Source organism: Chaetodon auriga, chromosome 1, assembly GCF_051107435.1.
Source record: "Chaetodon auriga isolate fChaAug3 chromosome 1, fChaAug3.hap1, whole genome shotgun sequence".
Lineage (NCBI taxonomy): Eukaryota > Metazoa > Chordata > Actinopteri > Chaetodontiformes > Chaetodontidae > Chaetodon > Chaetodon auriga.
The window spans coordinates 21814791-21830741 of NC_135074.1; the positions used below are offsets into that span (position 1 = coordinate 21814791).

At 42.3% G+C, this 15951-nt stretch overlaps 2 protein-coding genes across 4 annotated transcripts in view; one reads left to right on the plus strand and one right to left on the minus strand.

Moving 5' to 3' along the window:
* ankrd11 (ankyrin repeat domain 11) overlaps nt 1-7238 on the minus strand; it is a 97790-nt gene extending 90552 nt beyond the window's left edge. For both annotated transcript variants that reach the window (XM_076729837.1, XM_076729828.1), the window contains exon 1: nt 6775-7238. The gene's annotated coding sequence lies outside the window, so the exon portion shown is untranslated. The remainder of the gene's footprint in view (nt 1-6774) is intronic.
* Nucleotides 7239-8766: 1528 nt separating this feature from the next.
* On the plus strand, nt 8767-15782 carry spg7 (SPG7 matrix AAA peptidase subunit, paraplegin). 2 transcript variants are annotated; one of them, XR_013077146.1, is made up of 18 exons: nt 8767-9364; nt 9741-9843; nt 9984-10076; nt 10173-10414; nt 10515-10654; nt 10811-10913; nt 11020-11145; nt 11323-11485; nt 11726-11899; nt 11977-12101; nt 12499-12601; nt 12782-12892; nt 12992-13107; nt 13706-13862; nt 14124-14287; nt 14511-14588; nt 14673-14975; nt 15053-15088. XR_013077146.1 is itself a non-coding variant. In XM_076729789.1 (17 exons), exons 1-17 carry the CDS (start codon nt 9149-9151, stop codon nt 14877-14879), a joined length of 2421 nt encoding a protein of 806 aa, XP_076585904.1. In that variant the 5' UTR covers nt 8767-9148; the 3' UTR covers nt 14880-15782. The 2 variants fall into 2 exon arrangements, 1 of the variants encoding a protein (XP_076585904.1); XM_076729789.1 differs by having other exon boundaries at nt 14673-15782.
* The last annotated feature ends 169 nt before the right edge of the window (nt 15783-15951 follow it).

The window sequence follows — 15951 nt, forward strand, 5'->3', positions numbered from 1 at the left end:
ATTACTTCTATCATGGGATTTTGAATACTTTAAATCAAGATGGTCAACTGGCTAAATTGCTGGTCAGCCCATGTTGAAACATATTGCCAGAATAGGCAGACATATCTAACTCTGGAGCCGACTCCTGTGTGATACAAGAAATTATGATTAAGCATATCAGTAAGTTTCCCTTAAAAACAAGAGCACAAAATATTCCTTTTCCAAGCTTCGATCAGAAAGATCAAAAGACAGTCTGTAAAAAGCACATTTCTGGAGAAGCAGCAGTATGCCAGAATAGAGAAACTTTCCCTTTGATGTGCAAGAGACTCGGGGAAGAGAAAATATTATCGAGAGCGGTGCAGCGGAAGGCGAGGAAGTAAGCACAGCCTAACACGAGTTAAAGACGCCATCAACCATCAGGACCTCCTAAACCCCAAAATGAGGCTCTACAGTCCCTGAGGGAAACAGCAGGATTGGGGCCCGCCATTTTGTTCCATTTCGCTTCGAGGATAGAGGAGGGGGCAAAGGACTAGGCTGAATTTCAAAGGGCTTCAGATGCCATTTGAGTATCCGCAGAGATTGTGCTGGTGGAGCAGCAGCTATAAAAGATTTACACAACTCGAACAGTATGGAGGAGTGGGGAGTAAGAGAGAAACCAAGACAGAGAGAGAAAAAGAAAGGCAGAGACAGACAAAGACAGGCAAGAAACAGGAGTAGCCATGCTTGTTTACCTAAATGGACCACACTCTCAGCACGAGAGGGGGAGGGGAGAGCCTACATGGACAGAAGGCAGGCTGAGTGGGTGCTGGAGTTGCAGCTAAAGGCTTCTTTTCCCTCTTACAACTAGCACAACTAACTGTTTTACTCTTCCATTTGGACGTCAAGAAGGTTTCTCAGCAATGTTCAAGAAAGAAATCGCACAATGTACTGTGTGCTATGTCAGCCACCTACGCGTATTATTACTGTAGTACATCTTATTATATCATAGATAAACAAAACTACAAAGTATTATTTCACTGCACATCTCAAATTTAGAAACCATAACAAGACCAGTCATTACTTAAAGGACCAGTGTATAAGAGGAGATCGTCTGGCAGACAGAGGAGAAGATAACATTCATCAGTATGTTTTCATTAGTGTATATAATCGCTTGAAAAGAAGAATAATTGTGTTTCCGTTACCTTAGAATGAGCCATTTATATCTACAGAGAGAGAGAGGGTCCTCTTCCATAGAGTCTGCCACAGTGAACTGCCGTGTTTCTACATTAGCCCGTTGCAGGAAGCCACATACAAACAAATTTCCTCTTATTTCTGTTTGTATTCACGATGTGTTCTTGTTTTGTTAGTATCCACTGATTTCTGGGATTCATTTTTCTATTTTTGAAAGTTTTCTATTTTTTGCTCTTTTCTTCAGTAAACCTATGTGGTTGAGAGGACTCTAACCAAGAGAAAAAAAAACAAAACATCTTTTTCACAGTCCATTAATTGTTTGTCCAATGCAAGGAAACAAGGTTTTAAATTTGAGGAACATTAAAAACGGATGAATATCATGTAATCAATTTAGATTATTATATGTTTCACAGCATTTATAATGATTGGACGATTCAATTTGTGAGCTAAAGAAATACTATTGGTCCATTGATCCCAATTAAGATGATCCTTGAATGATACTGCATGCTTTCAGCTTCTGAATGGCTTACATACTGCTCTTATCGCTCCTTGCTGTGTTTTTAGAGATTGTGCAGATTCGTTTGATGAGAAGGATGACTGGCTGCTGAGCCGTTTCAGATAGCCCAAAGCAATGGATCACGGTCTGTGTCGGGGCTTCAGAAACTGATGCACATGAAGTGGCATCGCTGTCAAGTGGAGCGTCTGACTGGACACCTGTCAGCACCACCTCTCCAATTATTTCTTGAAGTCTTAGGTCTACTTGCGAGAACGCTACCTCCTCCTGCCCTCCTCCAGTTGTCATCATGGAGCACTTGGCTTGGACAACGCATTTTTTTGCTTCCATTTTCCTGGCAAACCATTTTCTCTTAATTTTAGATACCATCCCTCTGCTGACACAGCATTTACAGCATTGCAAGTATTTTGTCATTGCTGGATTTTTTGATCTTCCTTTAATGCTAGTATTGATGCTCTGGAAAAACCATGTTTAGCTCAAGACTGTTTACAAGTAACTGCCAAAGTTCTTCCTCTTAAAGCACTTTTTGGTGGAATCTCTCCAATTCCTGGGTACATGCCGGAGTGTTTGCACATGACACAACACCTGCCCTGATATAGTGTTTAGGGGGCATCACCTATGTTAATAGCACAGCTGGCCACTCGCCTGCAGTTTATGATCAAATGTGATTCATCAATCAAAACACTTGGGTAAGAGCAGATATGCACGGTTAAGAATGAGAAAATTAAGAGAATGTTGCTGCATGAGGACCATTGAACAAACAGCTAATATGTTTACCTGAAATACTTGAAACTTGAAATGAATTAAGGCCAGGAGCAGGCTTTTTTATTTTTATTTTTTTTACATCTTGCATCGGTCAGAAATCTTCATTAAAGCCCAAACTGATGTCTTCAAATTGCATACTTTCAGCCAAAAATCCTTAGGGTATACAATTTACAACAATATGAAAAAGATGAACACTCTCACAATTATGAAGCTGAAAGCAGCAGAAGTTTGGCATTTTACTTGATAAATTGCTTAAAAAACTGCTTAAATGACTTGTGACACTAGTTACTTACGTTTCTAAGTCATTAAAAGTTCCAGTACGACATGAGGCCAGTCTCATCAACCCACTGTAGTCAAATCCAGATGTAAACCCAGTAACCTTGCAAATATCAAAAACAAAATTTCAAACTAATGAGCGTCGCTAAAGAAATCATGCCTCTTTAAAAATTGCTGAAGGCTCAGGTAAAAGAATCAATTCATACACAGATGTCTGCCATCAAAAACAAAGAAAGGAAGTGGCGTGACAGTTCCCTACAAACCAGGGGTCAAGAGTACATTTTAAAACAATTGCCAGGGTGGCTACCAGCAATCAGCTTTGGGGCACCAAGGATGACAGATTGGTTGCCTTACTTTAATCTACTAAATGTAAATATAAAATGTAACTCAACTACAATGGTCCAGTGCAAATTATAAGCCACTGATAAATGTTAGTAAGAATACATAGGCTAGAAAAATGACTGCCTGTGAGAACATAGTAAAGTGTGCAGCCGAAAAGTTAATATGCAGAGTCATCTACTGTGCAAGTGCTCTCTGCATCCGCATGTATATCATCCTGAAATACACTCATGTTTTGATGACATTTCTGCTTTCACTTGAGTTCAACGGCTTCAATCTCATTACTTATGCATTGTGAGTTATCCAGGGATTCTGACAGGGTCATCATTGGATTTGGTCAAAATGATCATCTAGCTGACCTGTGCAACTCTTCCTGTTGAGCCACCCAAACACAGCAATCAAGAGCATCTTGTTCTCTCACGTCCACTATTGTTGTATTTTGCTGCGATGCATAGGCCCAACTGTGTTTGCCTTTAACTCAGCCATCTTAAATAATATGTGGCTGGCCACCGAAGAATTAGATAGGCGACAAAATCCTTAAGTTAAGATCGAGGAGATCAGGCTTGTTTATAACAATACTTTGTTCACAACACTGTCACAGTGGGCTGATGTGCAAGCAACCCAGAAGCTGATCAACGTTGGCATGATGCACACAGGTCAGCACACTTCCTGCATCTGGGTGATACGGCCATTAACAGAGTCTGAAGAGTCGTTAGACACAAGAGCCACTGCAGCACAAGAGCAGAAACATAGAAACGTTGGCTGCTTTTCTTTTACACATAATGTGTAACCTGGAGCTATAATCACATCTCATGACCTTTCTGAACTCAGCAGAACTCCATTTCCTGTTGCAGGCAGAGGGCATGTCTTAATTCTCTGGTACTACTTAGAAGAACAAAATCTAGCCATCACTATTGGGAAACGGGTGGGACGAACAGTTCACCAGTGTCAAGTAGCATGGAAATGATCCTTACTAATGACGTGATATATTCTGACTTCAAACTCTAAAATATCTCAATAAGCCTCTGGTTGATCATTATTGGTGCTAAGATAGAACAGATGTGCTGCATTAACAGCAAACTTCAGCATGCCATTTAATCATTCCTCATTTAGAGAAACACACAACACTACAGTTCCTCACTGCTGTCTTGAATTGGAAACTTAATCCGCCGCAACAAGCTAAATACAATTTAACACTAGTATTTGATTCTAAAAGAAAACAAATAAACATAGGCATACAAGCGCTGACTACTAGGGGTGATACAGAATGTGCATTCGCCCAAAACTGATTGGTACAGGATGTTCTGTTTGGACTGCGACTTCCTCGGTTTTGTACACCCTGTGACACAAACAGTTACTGCCAAAATTGTCTATTTATGTCCAAATACTCACACACGTGGAAAAGAAACTCCAGAGCGCGACTTTTACCCAGAACGTTTTGGCAGTGCATCAACTGCTGTGTACCAGCTGTATGCTGGTCAGCTTACGACGGTTAGTCAAGCTCATGTAGTGTTGTTACTTTGCTGTACGGGAGCATTACAGCTTCCTGGTCTGTTATGATAAAAATGGACACAGACTAGTGTCAAACATTGTTCAGCCGAGGTCGGGTTTGTCTGTGGAAAGACTTCAAACACCTCATTTAAGACAACATCACCCAAATGTGTCGATTAGTGAAATGAGACAAAAACAGAGTGGAAGGCGAGTCCTTCTCCCCGCACCGTTCAGGCAGTCTCTCACTGCAACTAATACTACAGGAGTGTTTATCTCTGTGGATATGTGACCATATTCAGCCTAAAGAATACACGATTCACGCGTACGGTCAAAGTGCTTGAGCTCTGCTACAACGTGCCTTCACGTGTGCAGTTCATCCACTGTGCTGCTCGGTAGAAACGAGCACAAGTTGTTCAGAATTCATCAACAGTCATACGAACGAGCATTACTTGATTTATTATTGTAGAATTTGTTTTTTTTTGTTTTGCCTGCTGTATTTAAAACGTACCAAAGCGTGACCCTAAAACTGACGTACATATTGAACCGCTGTGTACCATTACAGACCTAAACACATCATATTATAACAGACCTGTGAAATATATGCATACAGAATAAACCAGAACAAAGAAATTCAACTGATTGACAGATTCAGTGACACAATGATTACACATCATGTGTTACAGAGAACTTTCAGTTTCAATGAGATTTTCATTTTGTATCTGGGTTATTTTGATGATGTAAACACACCAGTGATATAGGCTAATGTATTATAGACCAAATGTGTGAAGAATTATGCAAAATGCCTGGTTTACATCTAAATCCCACACATCATAACCTGCATGCATAACAGAATATGGCATATGATACCATTCGAATTGAGGCTTTAACCATAGCACAGAGAAATAGGACCTACGCAAGCTCAAGGGAGACAGAGATATGCATCACTGCCTCTGCAGTGTAGTCAACATGAACGCCCCAACAAGCTAAAACACTCTCAGTATCTTGGTGGAAAACACCACCAGCGGCACTGCAGTGTTTTCCTCAGCATTGGTACTGCACCAAAGTGGAGAGCTTCTCCTCCATATTCCATTTCCTCTACAGCTCCTATCAAACCCCACCACGTTGTGTCCCTCAATTACACGTTATTAAACACAGAAAACACAGTCACTCCACTGAACTAACTTAAGTAATTGTGACAGTTATCCATCCATACAGCCCACTGTCAGTCTACTAACTGTACACAGACACTTCCTGATGAATCTAGAAAACCTGTGGGCATTTCAAAGCACAGCTCTTTCAGTCCTACAAAACACTGATTTCCTTCAGGGGATTTAGTTATGACAATTTAATTCACTGCTTTCCTTATAGCCAGGCTTGCAGCACATCCGTCGTGCTTTTGTGGTGTAACAGACGAGCAAATCGACAAGACATAGTGCTTCATGACAGGAATTTCTGACAATCTGCACACTTGCAGACTAGTATTGCTTTAGATCAACAAAAACAGGTCATTAAGTGGATGCTATTACTCCACTTCCTTGAGATATGCAATGATAATTGTTTGGGATATTCCAAGTGCTCCTTAGTGCTAATCCTGAGCATTCAACGAATTTAAGCCTAACATTACTCTAAAACTTACTGTAGATCGAAAGTGGAAGTTAATTCATATCTGCTTCCAAGACAAACCTTCCAAAGCAGAGCCACAAGATCTGCTAATCTGTTACTATACATATACGTCTACGTGCATGCACAGTATCAATGAATGCAGCAGTGGATGCTCACTCAAAACACTGAAATTTGATTATATGAGATCAACACACTGTTAGTGCCAGTCCCGTCACACACAGGCTGAGATTTACCAAACCTAAATCTCATTTGTTAAACCAACTTACGCTAGCTCACGTTACCTCAATGTGTAATAGCGCCCTTTCCGATCAATTTATCGACATTTTATAAAGGAAAAAAAAATACTGCTAAGCATATCCACAGCAGTGCTGCGTTCAGAAGTAGAGCAACGGGCTGCAAATGTGTGCATTTCGAGTGGGAACAAGGTAAGCTGCATAAATATATAATCACGAAGCATATTTAAGCATTTGCATGCTTAAAAAACCTAAGTAAATGAAAATATTACAAGTTGACCTTTGTCGCAACACAAATCAACCCGAGTCAACCACGGGGGCAGCAATAGTCAGTTTGTTGTTGTTAACGCGTTAGCCATGCAGGACCAGTTAAATGTGACTTACCTCTCTGAATTTCCAGAAATTGAAATAGTTTTCTGATTCTTTAATGCTTAGTCTATGCCGCGATGTTTTCGGCCGATGCTGGATGATCCCATTTGTTGCCGTCGGTTCAGTATAGACTGGTCCGGAGACATCCGCATAAACTCGCGACGACCATCGCAGCTCACTAGAATGGAGGCTAGCGCTAGCTTGTTAAAACCGTGCAGACCAACACACAGACGTCCAAAGAAAAAAAACAATAAAATATCCACGAAAACTCGTTTACAGCGTAGCTATTTCATCTTCACCATAAACTACGAACCTCTAACACTCCATTTGTACAACGGCAGGCTTGCTTAGGTGAACGTAAACCATCAAAAGATCATATTTTGTTTCGGTTTAATCCTCTCCGCCAACACATTCGAGCGGTTTTCGAGCGGCCTTTGACTTCAGTGTGTGAACGTTCGGGACGGAAACGCTTCGGGAATGAAACGAGCTTCCTGATTGGCGCTGGAGCTGTGGGCGGATACCGTTTCCGCGCAGGATGAAACAGACGCCATTTTGGATCCACACAGCATCCCGCTCCTGCCTCAGAATAAACACAAGCGGGACTCCAACGTGGCTGACCGCAGTTCACAGTTTCAAACGCAAGAGACCACACTCCATTATATAGTTGGAGACTAAGAAAAGGAAATGGAGTACAGGCATTGGGTGCACTCGTTTTCAACATTTGTAGAAACCTTCTATGTTGTTTATTCTTTTTCTAGAAACGTTACACGTTGTTCATTCAAAGTCGTTGTTCAAGTGTTTACATTTTTCACGAGTTATTTAAAATTCCAACGTTGTACTTTGAGAAGTGAACTTAATATTTCTTGAGCATATTACAAAGCTGCTAACTAAGGCATTCACACAAACGACAGAAATGTGAGTATTTGTTATCTCACTTCTGATAAAAGTGCTATCACGTGTATCAGTATTTACAATATCTTTCGGTGCATATCCCCTAAATATATGCTGACGTTTTGTTTGCGATGGATGGGTCGGACCTCAAGCATAGAGTTAGAGGAGACGGCGTTGGCATGCAAGCGGAGCACGCTGGTGAATAAACTTAACGCATCCACCGTCAAAATGAAACGCGAGAGGATGAAAGAAAGGCATCCATTGGCTCAAAGAAAACGTCTCTCCTCTTATTGGTTTACTGAATCTGTCACTCAAACTGACCTGTATACGTCGCTTATCATGACATTATTGCCTTGATTATTTGCAACAGCGACAAGGATGTGAGGGGTAGAAATAAGCATGATTTCATTGCAGTTGCTAACGACTTCACCAGCTGAGTTCACTGACTGGTGCTCCTTCAAGTAGAGAGGAGGAAGTCATCATTAAAGTTACTTCCTGAGGTGATTATTTGGCCCTGAACTGCACATAGTTCCATAATTTTCCTGTATGTATACTACTTCCACTATATATACTACTTAGTGAACTAATAGCGCACTCTGCTGGAGTACTCCCATATTGTCAGCACGATAAAACAAATGTTTTAGTACTTTAAACTTTCCTAAGACGTTTCAGGGACTGTAGTACGGTTCAGAAGAATATGCCTAATTTTCTGAGGCGAACAGGCAATCATCTGAGAAGGTGAAATAACATAATTTTCACTACACACGTTACTACAATTAGACAGAGATTATATTATTCTTTGCTGTGTTTTTTTAACTGCTCTCCACACAGGGTAATTATAGCATTGAACTCTAGTCCTTGCTATAGTTATGTAATGGATGTATATGTAACAAAATATAGTGTGTGTGTGTGTGTGTGTGTGTGTGTGTGTGTGTGTGTGTGTGTGTAAGAATTTTTTACAAAGCTGACAGAATCTCGCAACAGTAAAAATATAGCAGATCAAAGTTACCGTTCATTGCATGATGCGGTGTGTGAGACTGGAAATTGCGGCGCATACGTTGTAGCGCGTGAACCCTGCGCAAAGATATGCGCAGCTAGTAGCTTCGTGAAGAACACATTGATAGGTTGAAGTTGAAAGTTCGACGCGAAGATGTTTTGCAAGCTACGAGATGTGCTAAGCCCAACTACTCAATCTCCAGCACACATTAAGCTCACTCTCGACAACAGTGATAATTAGACAATGACGATAAAGTCAAATTTAAAAGCAAATACGTGTTGTTTTTTGGCTTCTTTTCCGTGCGCAGGAAGTCCGGGAGTGGATAGCTACGGTGTTGATTTCGCGGTGACATCTTTGCTCTGCTGCTCGGTTGGATAACATAGCAAGCTAGCTTCAAACAGAGGTAGAGGTAAACAAGCGTGCCATAACACACTCTTTTAGCTCAACAGAAAAGCTATGGCATTGCAGTTTGTTAGTTAATAAAGAGCATTCAGTGACATCATGTCAGCTTTGTTGTGGCAGCATCGTGCTGCCCTTTGTAGAAAACACGGCCGAGCTTTGTGGTGGACGCTGTCAAGGCGAAACTCTCATTTGTTAGCACACAAGCCGATTTCCAGCCGGAGTGTCCAAAATGTGCTGTCCAGGTGGGACAATGTCAGAAAGCTTCTTTCAAAATCCGACCGGACACTTACAAGTCAGCCGCAGAAACTCATTGAGGTAAGATTGAATCCATCAGAGATCCAGCAGACATAACAGGTGCAGAGTTTAGTTTATATTCATGGGTGACAAAGCTGCAAGAAAAGGTGTAAAAACTGTAAGAAGTGTGTGTACCAGTAGCTTCTCTTTGAGTCTGTTTATGCCGGAATATAAACTATGAAGAAAAGACAATGAGATTCTGCTTTAGAGGAATAATTCTCCCTTAATTAATGGTGAACTCCTTTGGGTGTGTGTCAGCCTGTATTACCAAATTGGATAAAAGTGGTATTCTACAGTGGACTGTAGAGCACGTGGAGACTACAGCAATTGTTTTTACTCCCTCTCTGTCACACGTTTCTGATATTTTATCACAACCAAGTATGCTGTCCCGTTTTAGAGTCTTCTCCACAGACCGCTGGGTCCTGATATGGTGGGACTCAGCAAAGAGTTGACCAGGAGCAACCTGCTGAGGAACCCCGTGGGTTTGGTCAATCTGTTAGGTAAACGCTCAGTTTTATTTACTTTATTGTTATTGCACATTGAAGAGCTAAAGTTCAGCGTGACCTTAGTTTGATCATACACGTCCTTTTACATGTGCTTTTATTTAGAGCTATATATGATGAAAATCCTTTGATTTCAGGTGCAACAAACTTCTTCAGTACCTCTCAGTCTAAACAAGAGAAAAATAAAAGTGATGGTGGACCAAAGGGAAGAACTCCAGAGGACGATGAAGGTAAGTGATGAGTTGCTTCAGCTGCCTGGCACAGCTGCTCAGTGGTCCTTCTCTGACCCTTATTAATGCTCTTCAATAATCCGCCTCACCTTTCAGAGGAGAAGAAACGCCGTGAGCAGGAGGACCAGCTGTACCGGAATCGCCTGTGGTCCCTCTTCTTTATAGCAGCCATCATGAGCCTGCTGAACTTCATTAATACCAGCGGGGGTAACATCTCCTGGAGTGACTTTGTCAACGAGATGTTGGCCAAGGGAGAGGTGTCACGTGTGCTAGTCGTTCCCGAGAGCGACATTGTGGAAATCTACCTTCATCCTGGAGCGGTCATCTTTGGACGGCCTGTATGTCGTGCTGGATTTCATGCCAACACATAGGTAGCGTCTGGACTTTTGCAGCAGACGTTCAAGCCTCTCACTTCCTGCCATGTTTCTCGCTTTGCAGAGGCTGGCGCTCATGTACAGAATGCAGGTTGCCAACATTGACAAGTTTGAGGAGAAGCTGAGAGCTGCTGAAGAAGAGCTGAACATCGACACCAAAGACAGAATACCAGTGTCCTACAAACGCATTGGATTCTTTGGAAAGTAAGAACATATTGACCTTCCAGACTTGAAATAAGAAGAAGTTCATTTATGAGGCGCCTACAAGGGTTTAATGGAGGAAGGATTGTTATCTCCATGCAGAGTTAACTGATAAAGCACTTTGAAGGCTCACTGCAGTGTTTGTCTGTTTGCCCACAGTGCGCTCTACGCTCTGGGGTTGGCAGCTGTTGTCGTGCTTTTTCTCTGGTATATCTTTCGACTGGCGGGCATGGGCGGCAGAGAGGGCGGCTTCAGTGCTTTTGTGAGTGAGCCCACGTGAGCAAATTGACATGCGTGCATTTAGTGTTCCTGCCATTTTCCACCAATTCAACAAGCGTGCTAACTGCATGTTACAACATGCTTAACAGAACCAGCTGAAGATGGCCAAGTTCACCATTGTGGACGGCAAATCGGGTAAAGGCGTGAGCTTCAAAGATGTAGCAGGCATGCACGAGGCTAAGACAGAAGTAAAGGAATTTGTCGACTACCTCAAGGTAAGAAACCAGACTCATGGTAACATGTGGTCGTACTTTAGCCCCGTTTAGTTCACCTTTTGCCTACTTGGTGAACTGAAGTCTTTTACACCATCCAAACCTTACATGAATTAAACTTTTCATTTCCCTATTTCAGTTTCTTGCATACAGTACCGTGTTGGTGTTATGTTTTGTTAGAATCCAGAAAGATACCTCCAGCTGGGAGCCAAGGTTCCCAAGGGAGCACTGCTGCTTGGGCCTCCAGGCTGTGGGAAGACCCTGCTGGCCAAGGCCGTCGCCACTGAGGCCCAGGTGCCCTTTCTGGCTATGGCTGGCTCTGAGTTTGTGGAGGTCATTGGAGGTTTGTAAACACAGGACTGGCAATTTATCACCAGACATTCATGTAAACATACTGAACTGAATTGAATTGGTGGTAATAATATTGTGATCAGTTAATCTGTGTTACAGTGCAGGAATTTACTGTAATTTATTGATTCATCAGAGGTATCAAATTATTGGTTTGCCTTTATAATGGCAGCCTTATTAGAAGCTTAACTTCTGAAGGCTGACTGACCGAGTTAAATTGTGTTTTTGTGTGTAGGTCTGGGTGCTGCTAGGGTCAGGAGTCTGTTCAAGGAGGCTCGCAGCCGAGCACCCTGCATGGTCTACATCGATGAGATCGACGCCGTGGGAAAGAAGCGCTCCACCAACATGTCAGGTTTCTCCAATACTGAAGAGGAGCAGACCCTCAACCAGCTGCTGGTAGAGATGGACGGTAAGCGAAACATTTCAGGGCAGCTCGTTGTCACCTGAGGCCGCCCAGTCAAACTGTGAACTCTTATTCTTTTGCAGGAATGGGAACGACGGATCATGTGATAGTACTCGCTTCCACTAACAGAGCAGACATCTTGGACAATGCTCTCATGAGGCCAGGACGACTGGACCGGCACATCTTCATAGATCTGCCCACACTGCAGGTAGTCTTGCTGGAGACCTTAATGTAACATTGATCTAATTACTGTTCAATACTCAACCGGATCCTGTTGGACTCAAAACAGCATATTGAGTTTTCATCAATCACACGTTTTAAATAAATCTTTTAGAGCAGTGACTTGGTTTCAAAGCTGATATCTCATTTCCTGTTTTTGGAATATTGTAAAGCAAATGTGGATAAACTGCTAAAACTATGAAAAGCTAGTTTTGCGAGGATTGCAGAGAAAATGCAGCCAAAAGTGGTTTTGCCAACTTTATACATTCTGAAGCAAACAAGCTTTCTAACATCAGAACATCTAACCCATGTTAACTGTGTAGCAGGTTTAGACAGAGTTTGTCTCTGAAATCTAGTTTGTCTCATTTGTTGGTGTTGTCTCTCAGGAGAGGAAGGAGATCTTTGAGCAGCATCTGAAGATCCTGAAACTGACCCAACCAGCTAATTTCTACTCTCTCCGTCTGGCTGAGCTCACCCCAGGCTTCAGTGGTATCTATACACCTGTACTGTTTAGTCCTGATGTAAATCTATGAATAAATGTGGCCATAACAAAACCTTCATGACGAAACATAAGCTCATGATCAACAAATATGAAACGTCTTTGGACAACAGGGTTGATGTTCATGGTAATTATGAAATCTCTGATCCCAGCTCACTTTGCCTCTGCAGGTGCAGACATCGCTAACATTTGCAACGAAGCTGCCCTGCATGCTGCCAGAGAGGGACACAAGTCCATCGATACCTTTAACTTTGAGTATGCAGTGGAGAGAGTAATAGCAGGTACAATGATGTAAACACTGCTTTGTGGGGAAGACAGTTCATTTCATATGTCTCAGATGGCGCAACATCTTACAAACCTGCGTTTATGTGTGCGCTCAGGAAGTGTAAAGAAGAGTAAGATCCTGTCCAAAGAGGAGCAGAGGGTGGTTGCCTTCCATGAGTCTGGACACGCCTTAGTGGGATGGCTACTGGAGCACACTGAGGCAGTCATGAAGGTAACGCGCTCCTGTATGGCTGTATGATTGCATGTCTGCCGTAGAGTTTTTAAATCAGATTAGCTTTGTAGAGTATGGTTTTGGAACTTTCTGTAATTGATGCTTGTGTTTTCTAATTATATTGGAAAATAGAGATTAAGTGTAAATTTCAATTAAAACTTTACCAGACTCCATATCTAAAGAAATCATTTAAGAGGAGCACTCAGGACCAACCTTCTACCGTGTGTCATTTAGAAAATTAGCCCAGGTGTCCTCTCTCTTTTATTTGCTGTTCTGCCTCATCTAGTATTTGCTTCATCGGACTTTCACACATTTGACTATGTGTCAAAACCAGACTGACCAGGACATCAAGCCAGGTGTTACATGTTTAGCACTCACTTAACAAGTAGATTTGACACTGGCTGCCGGATGACCCACCGTCAGTCTCAGCCTCAGTACTTTTATGAATGAGAGCGAATTATTGAGGCAGGGTTACGATAAGGACCGCTAAGTCAGTGCAGGATGACTTGATAAAACGACAGATTTAAACAAAACACATTTCATACACACAGCTCACCTTTGCTGACATCACTGAAGGATCGTGTGGTGTGTGTTTCAGGTGTCCATCGCCCCGCGGACAAACGCAGCTCTGGGATTTGCCCAGATCCTTCCTCGTGACCAGTACCTGTTCACCAAAGAGCAGCTGTTTGAGCGGATGTGTATGGCTCTGGGAGGAAGAGCTGCCGAGGCCATCACCTTCAACAAGGTTACGACAGGTACGCTCCATCTACAGTATATCCAGCCTGCTCACATCTTCCAGCCAGCGCTTCTCACTTATCCTGCTGATTGCTTTCAGATCATTTCCTCTTAGCTCAAATTCCTCCTCAACCTCGATTTTACCGATTTATTTATTATTATTCATCTCACCTCTGAATGCTAATTTAAGCCAAATTTCTACAATGCAAATTGCTGAACATCCAAATATGAATACTCTCCTGTGCTGTGTGGTATGATTTTTCCTCACTCCATGTCCGCAGGAGCTCAAGATGACTTGCGTAAGGTGACGCGTGTGGCCTACTCTATGGTGAAGCAGTACGGCATGTGTGACAGCGTGGGCCAGGTCTCGTTCCCAGACTCAGAGGAGCAGGGTGCCGTCGGCCGCCGTCCTTTCAGCCAGGGCCTGCAGGAGCAGATGGACCACGTGGGTTCTAAAATTGAGTAGTTCTCTGTTAGAGCACGTTGGCAGACTGTGAACGTTGACGTAATGAGTTTTGGTTATCACCTTGAAGTATTGATTTTTTTTTTTTTAGCTGTTGAGATAATGTTATTAGGTGTTCTGAAATAGGATTACTTCTCTTTACTCAGTGAGTGTTGTTGCTTGTCATCATGAAGCACAGATTTGGCAGCATTTGTTGTTCTTTCAGGAGGCAAAGATGCTGATAGCCCGTGCTTATAGGCACACAGAGAAGCTGCTCCTGGACAACAGAGACAAGCTGACACTGGTCAGTTGATCCCTTTGATTTGATTTTTTACCACCATTGATCGTTAAACTGTAAATCACAACTAGTTGGGGTCTGTCTCTCCAGTTGGCCAATGCCCTGTTAGAGCGTGAGGTGGTGAACTACGATGACATTGAAGCCCTGCTGGGTCCTCCCCCCTTTGGGCCCAAGAAGATGATCATCCCACAGAGCTGGTTGGAGGCTGAGAGGGACAAACAAGACACAGGAGACGACGAACCTCAACCGCCTCCCCGCAAACGCACAGAAGAGGACATGGATCCACAGCTGGTCTGATCTTAAAAGATATGTCTCGGGATTATTTTCCACCTGCTGCATTTCGTTTGGGTCATCAGGGGGCTGGGTGGATTATAGAAAACCTGGCGTTGATTCCTCACTTTGAAGCTTTATTTGCCTGCAAGTGAAATCATCAGTCTCTTAAAATGGCAGTCCTTCTCCAGTTAGCTAACCCACTTAAACAATCAGAAACAGGCCTAAAGAAGGCATTGCAACTTAGAGAATGATTATTTTTCTCATGTGCTTTCTGCACAGTCATATTAATATGCCATGGAAACACTAAAAACAAGCCTATTGAAACAGGATGTGTTTAACTAGCCATAAGATGCAGCTAGTCTAGAAAAGCCAGTGTGTGCTAATACATCAAACTGATGTGGGATCATTCATATGCAAACACACTGCAGCATGTACAGGTTTGGATTCCAGTGTTGCTTTTGAGAATTCATGTTATTTCACATCTGCCAACGGTCTGACAAAGGAGCGGCGAGCCATTTGATGACTGTTTGGACTTTGTTGGAGATTAGTGCACCAGATATGTTTGAATTAAGGGTCGCATTATTGTGTTTGCTATTCAAGTGAGCTGCAGTTAAGAATTAAAACAGACTGAAGTAGACTGCTGTGGACATTTAACCTGTATACATAATAGTGTGTACTGATGAGGAAGCTGTATGTTACATTTTGAAATGCGCCTTTAAGGCTGACGCGCGTCGTGTTGATGATAAAGCAGCAGATATTCTTCCACACACTCTGATCCTGCTCTCACTGTAAGACATAGACATTGAGTGAATAGATGGAATAGCTGGTGTATTAGGGGCTGTGTGTTGATTTGATTGCCACAAGTGAATGTGAAGTCCCAAAGGATGATGTTGCTAAATATTAAAATAAAGTTTTATTTAAACTGTGTGTTGCTCTTTATATATTATTTGTGTGTGTTTGAATTATGGGAAAATGTAGTGCAGCTTCTTCTATAAGGAACCATACTAACACTAAATAAAAGATTTCCATTTATTCTGTAGACACCAGGAAAACCTACATTCAATGAACATATTTAAAAAAAAAAGAAGCATCATTT

Coding starts and splice junctions, on each gene's coding strand:
- spg7 (XM_076729789.1), top strand. CDS start 9,149: ATGTCAGCTTTGTTGTGGCAGCATCGTGCTGCCCTTTGTAGAAAACAC. Junction 11,900..11,976: donor GCTGCTGGTAGAGATGGACG/GTAAGCGAAACA, acceptor ATTCTTTTGCAG/GAATGGGAACGACGGATCAT. Junction 12,102..12,498: donor TAGATCTGCCCACACTGCAG/GTAGTCTTGCTG, acceptor GTTGTCTCTCAG/GAGAGGAAGGAGATCTTTGA.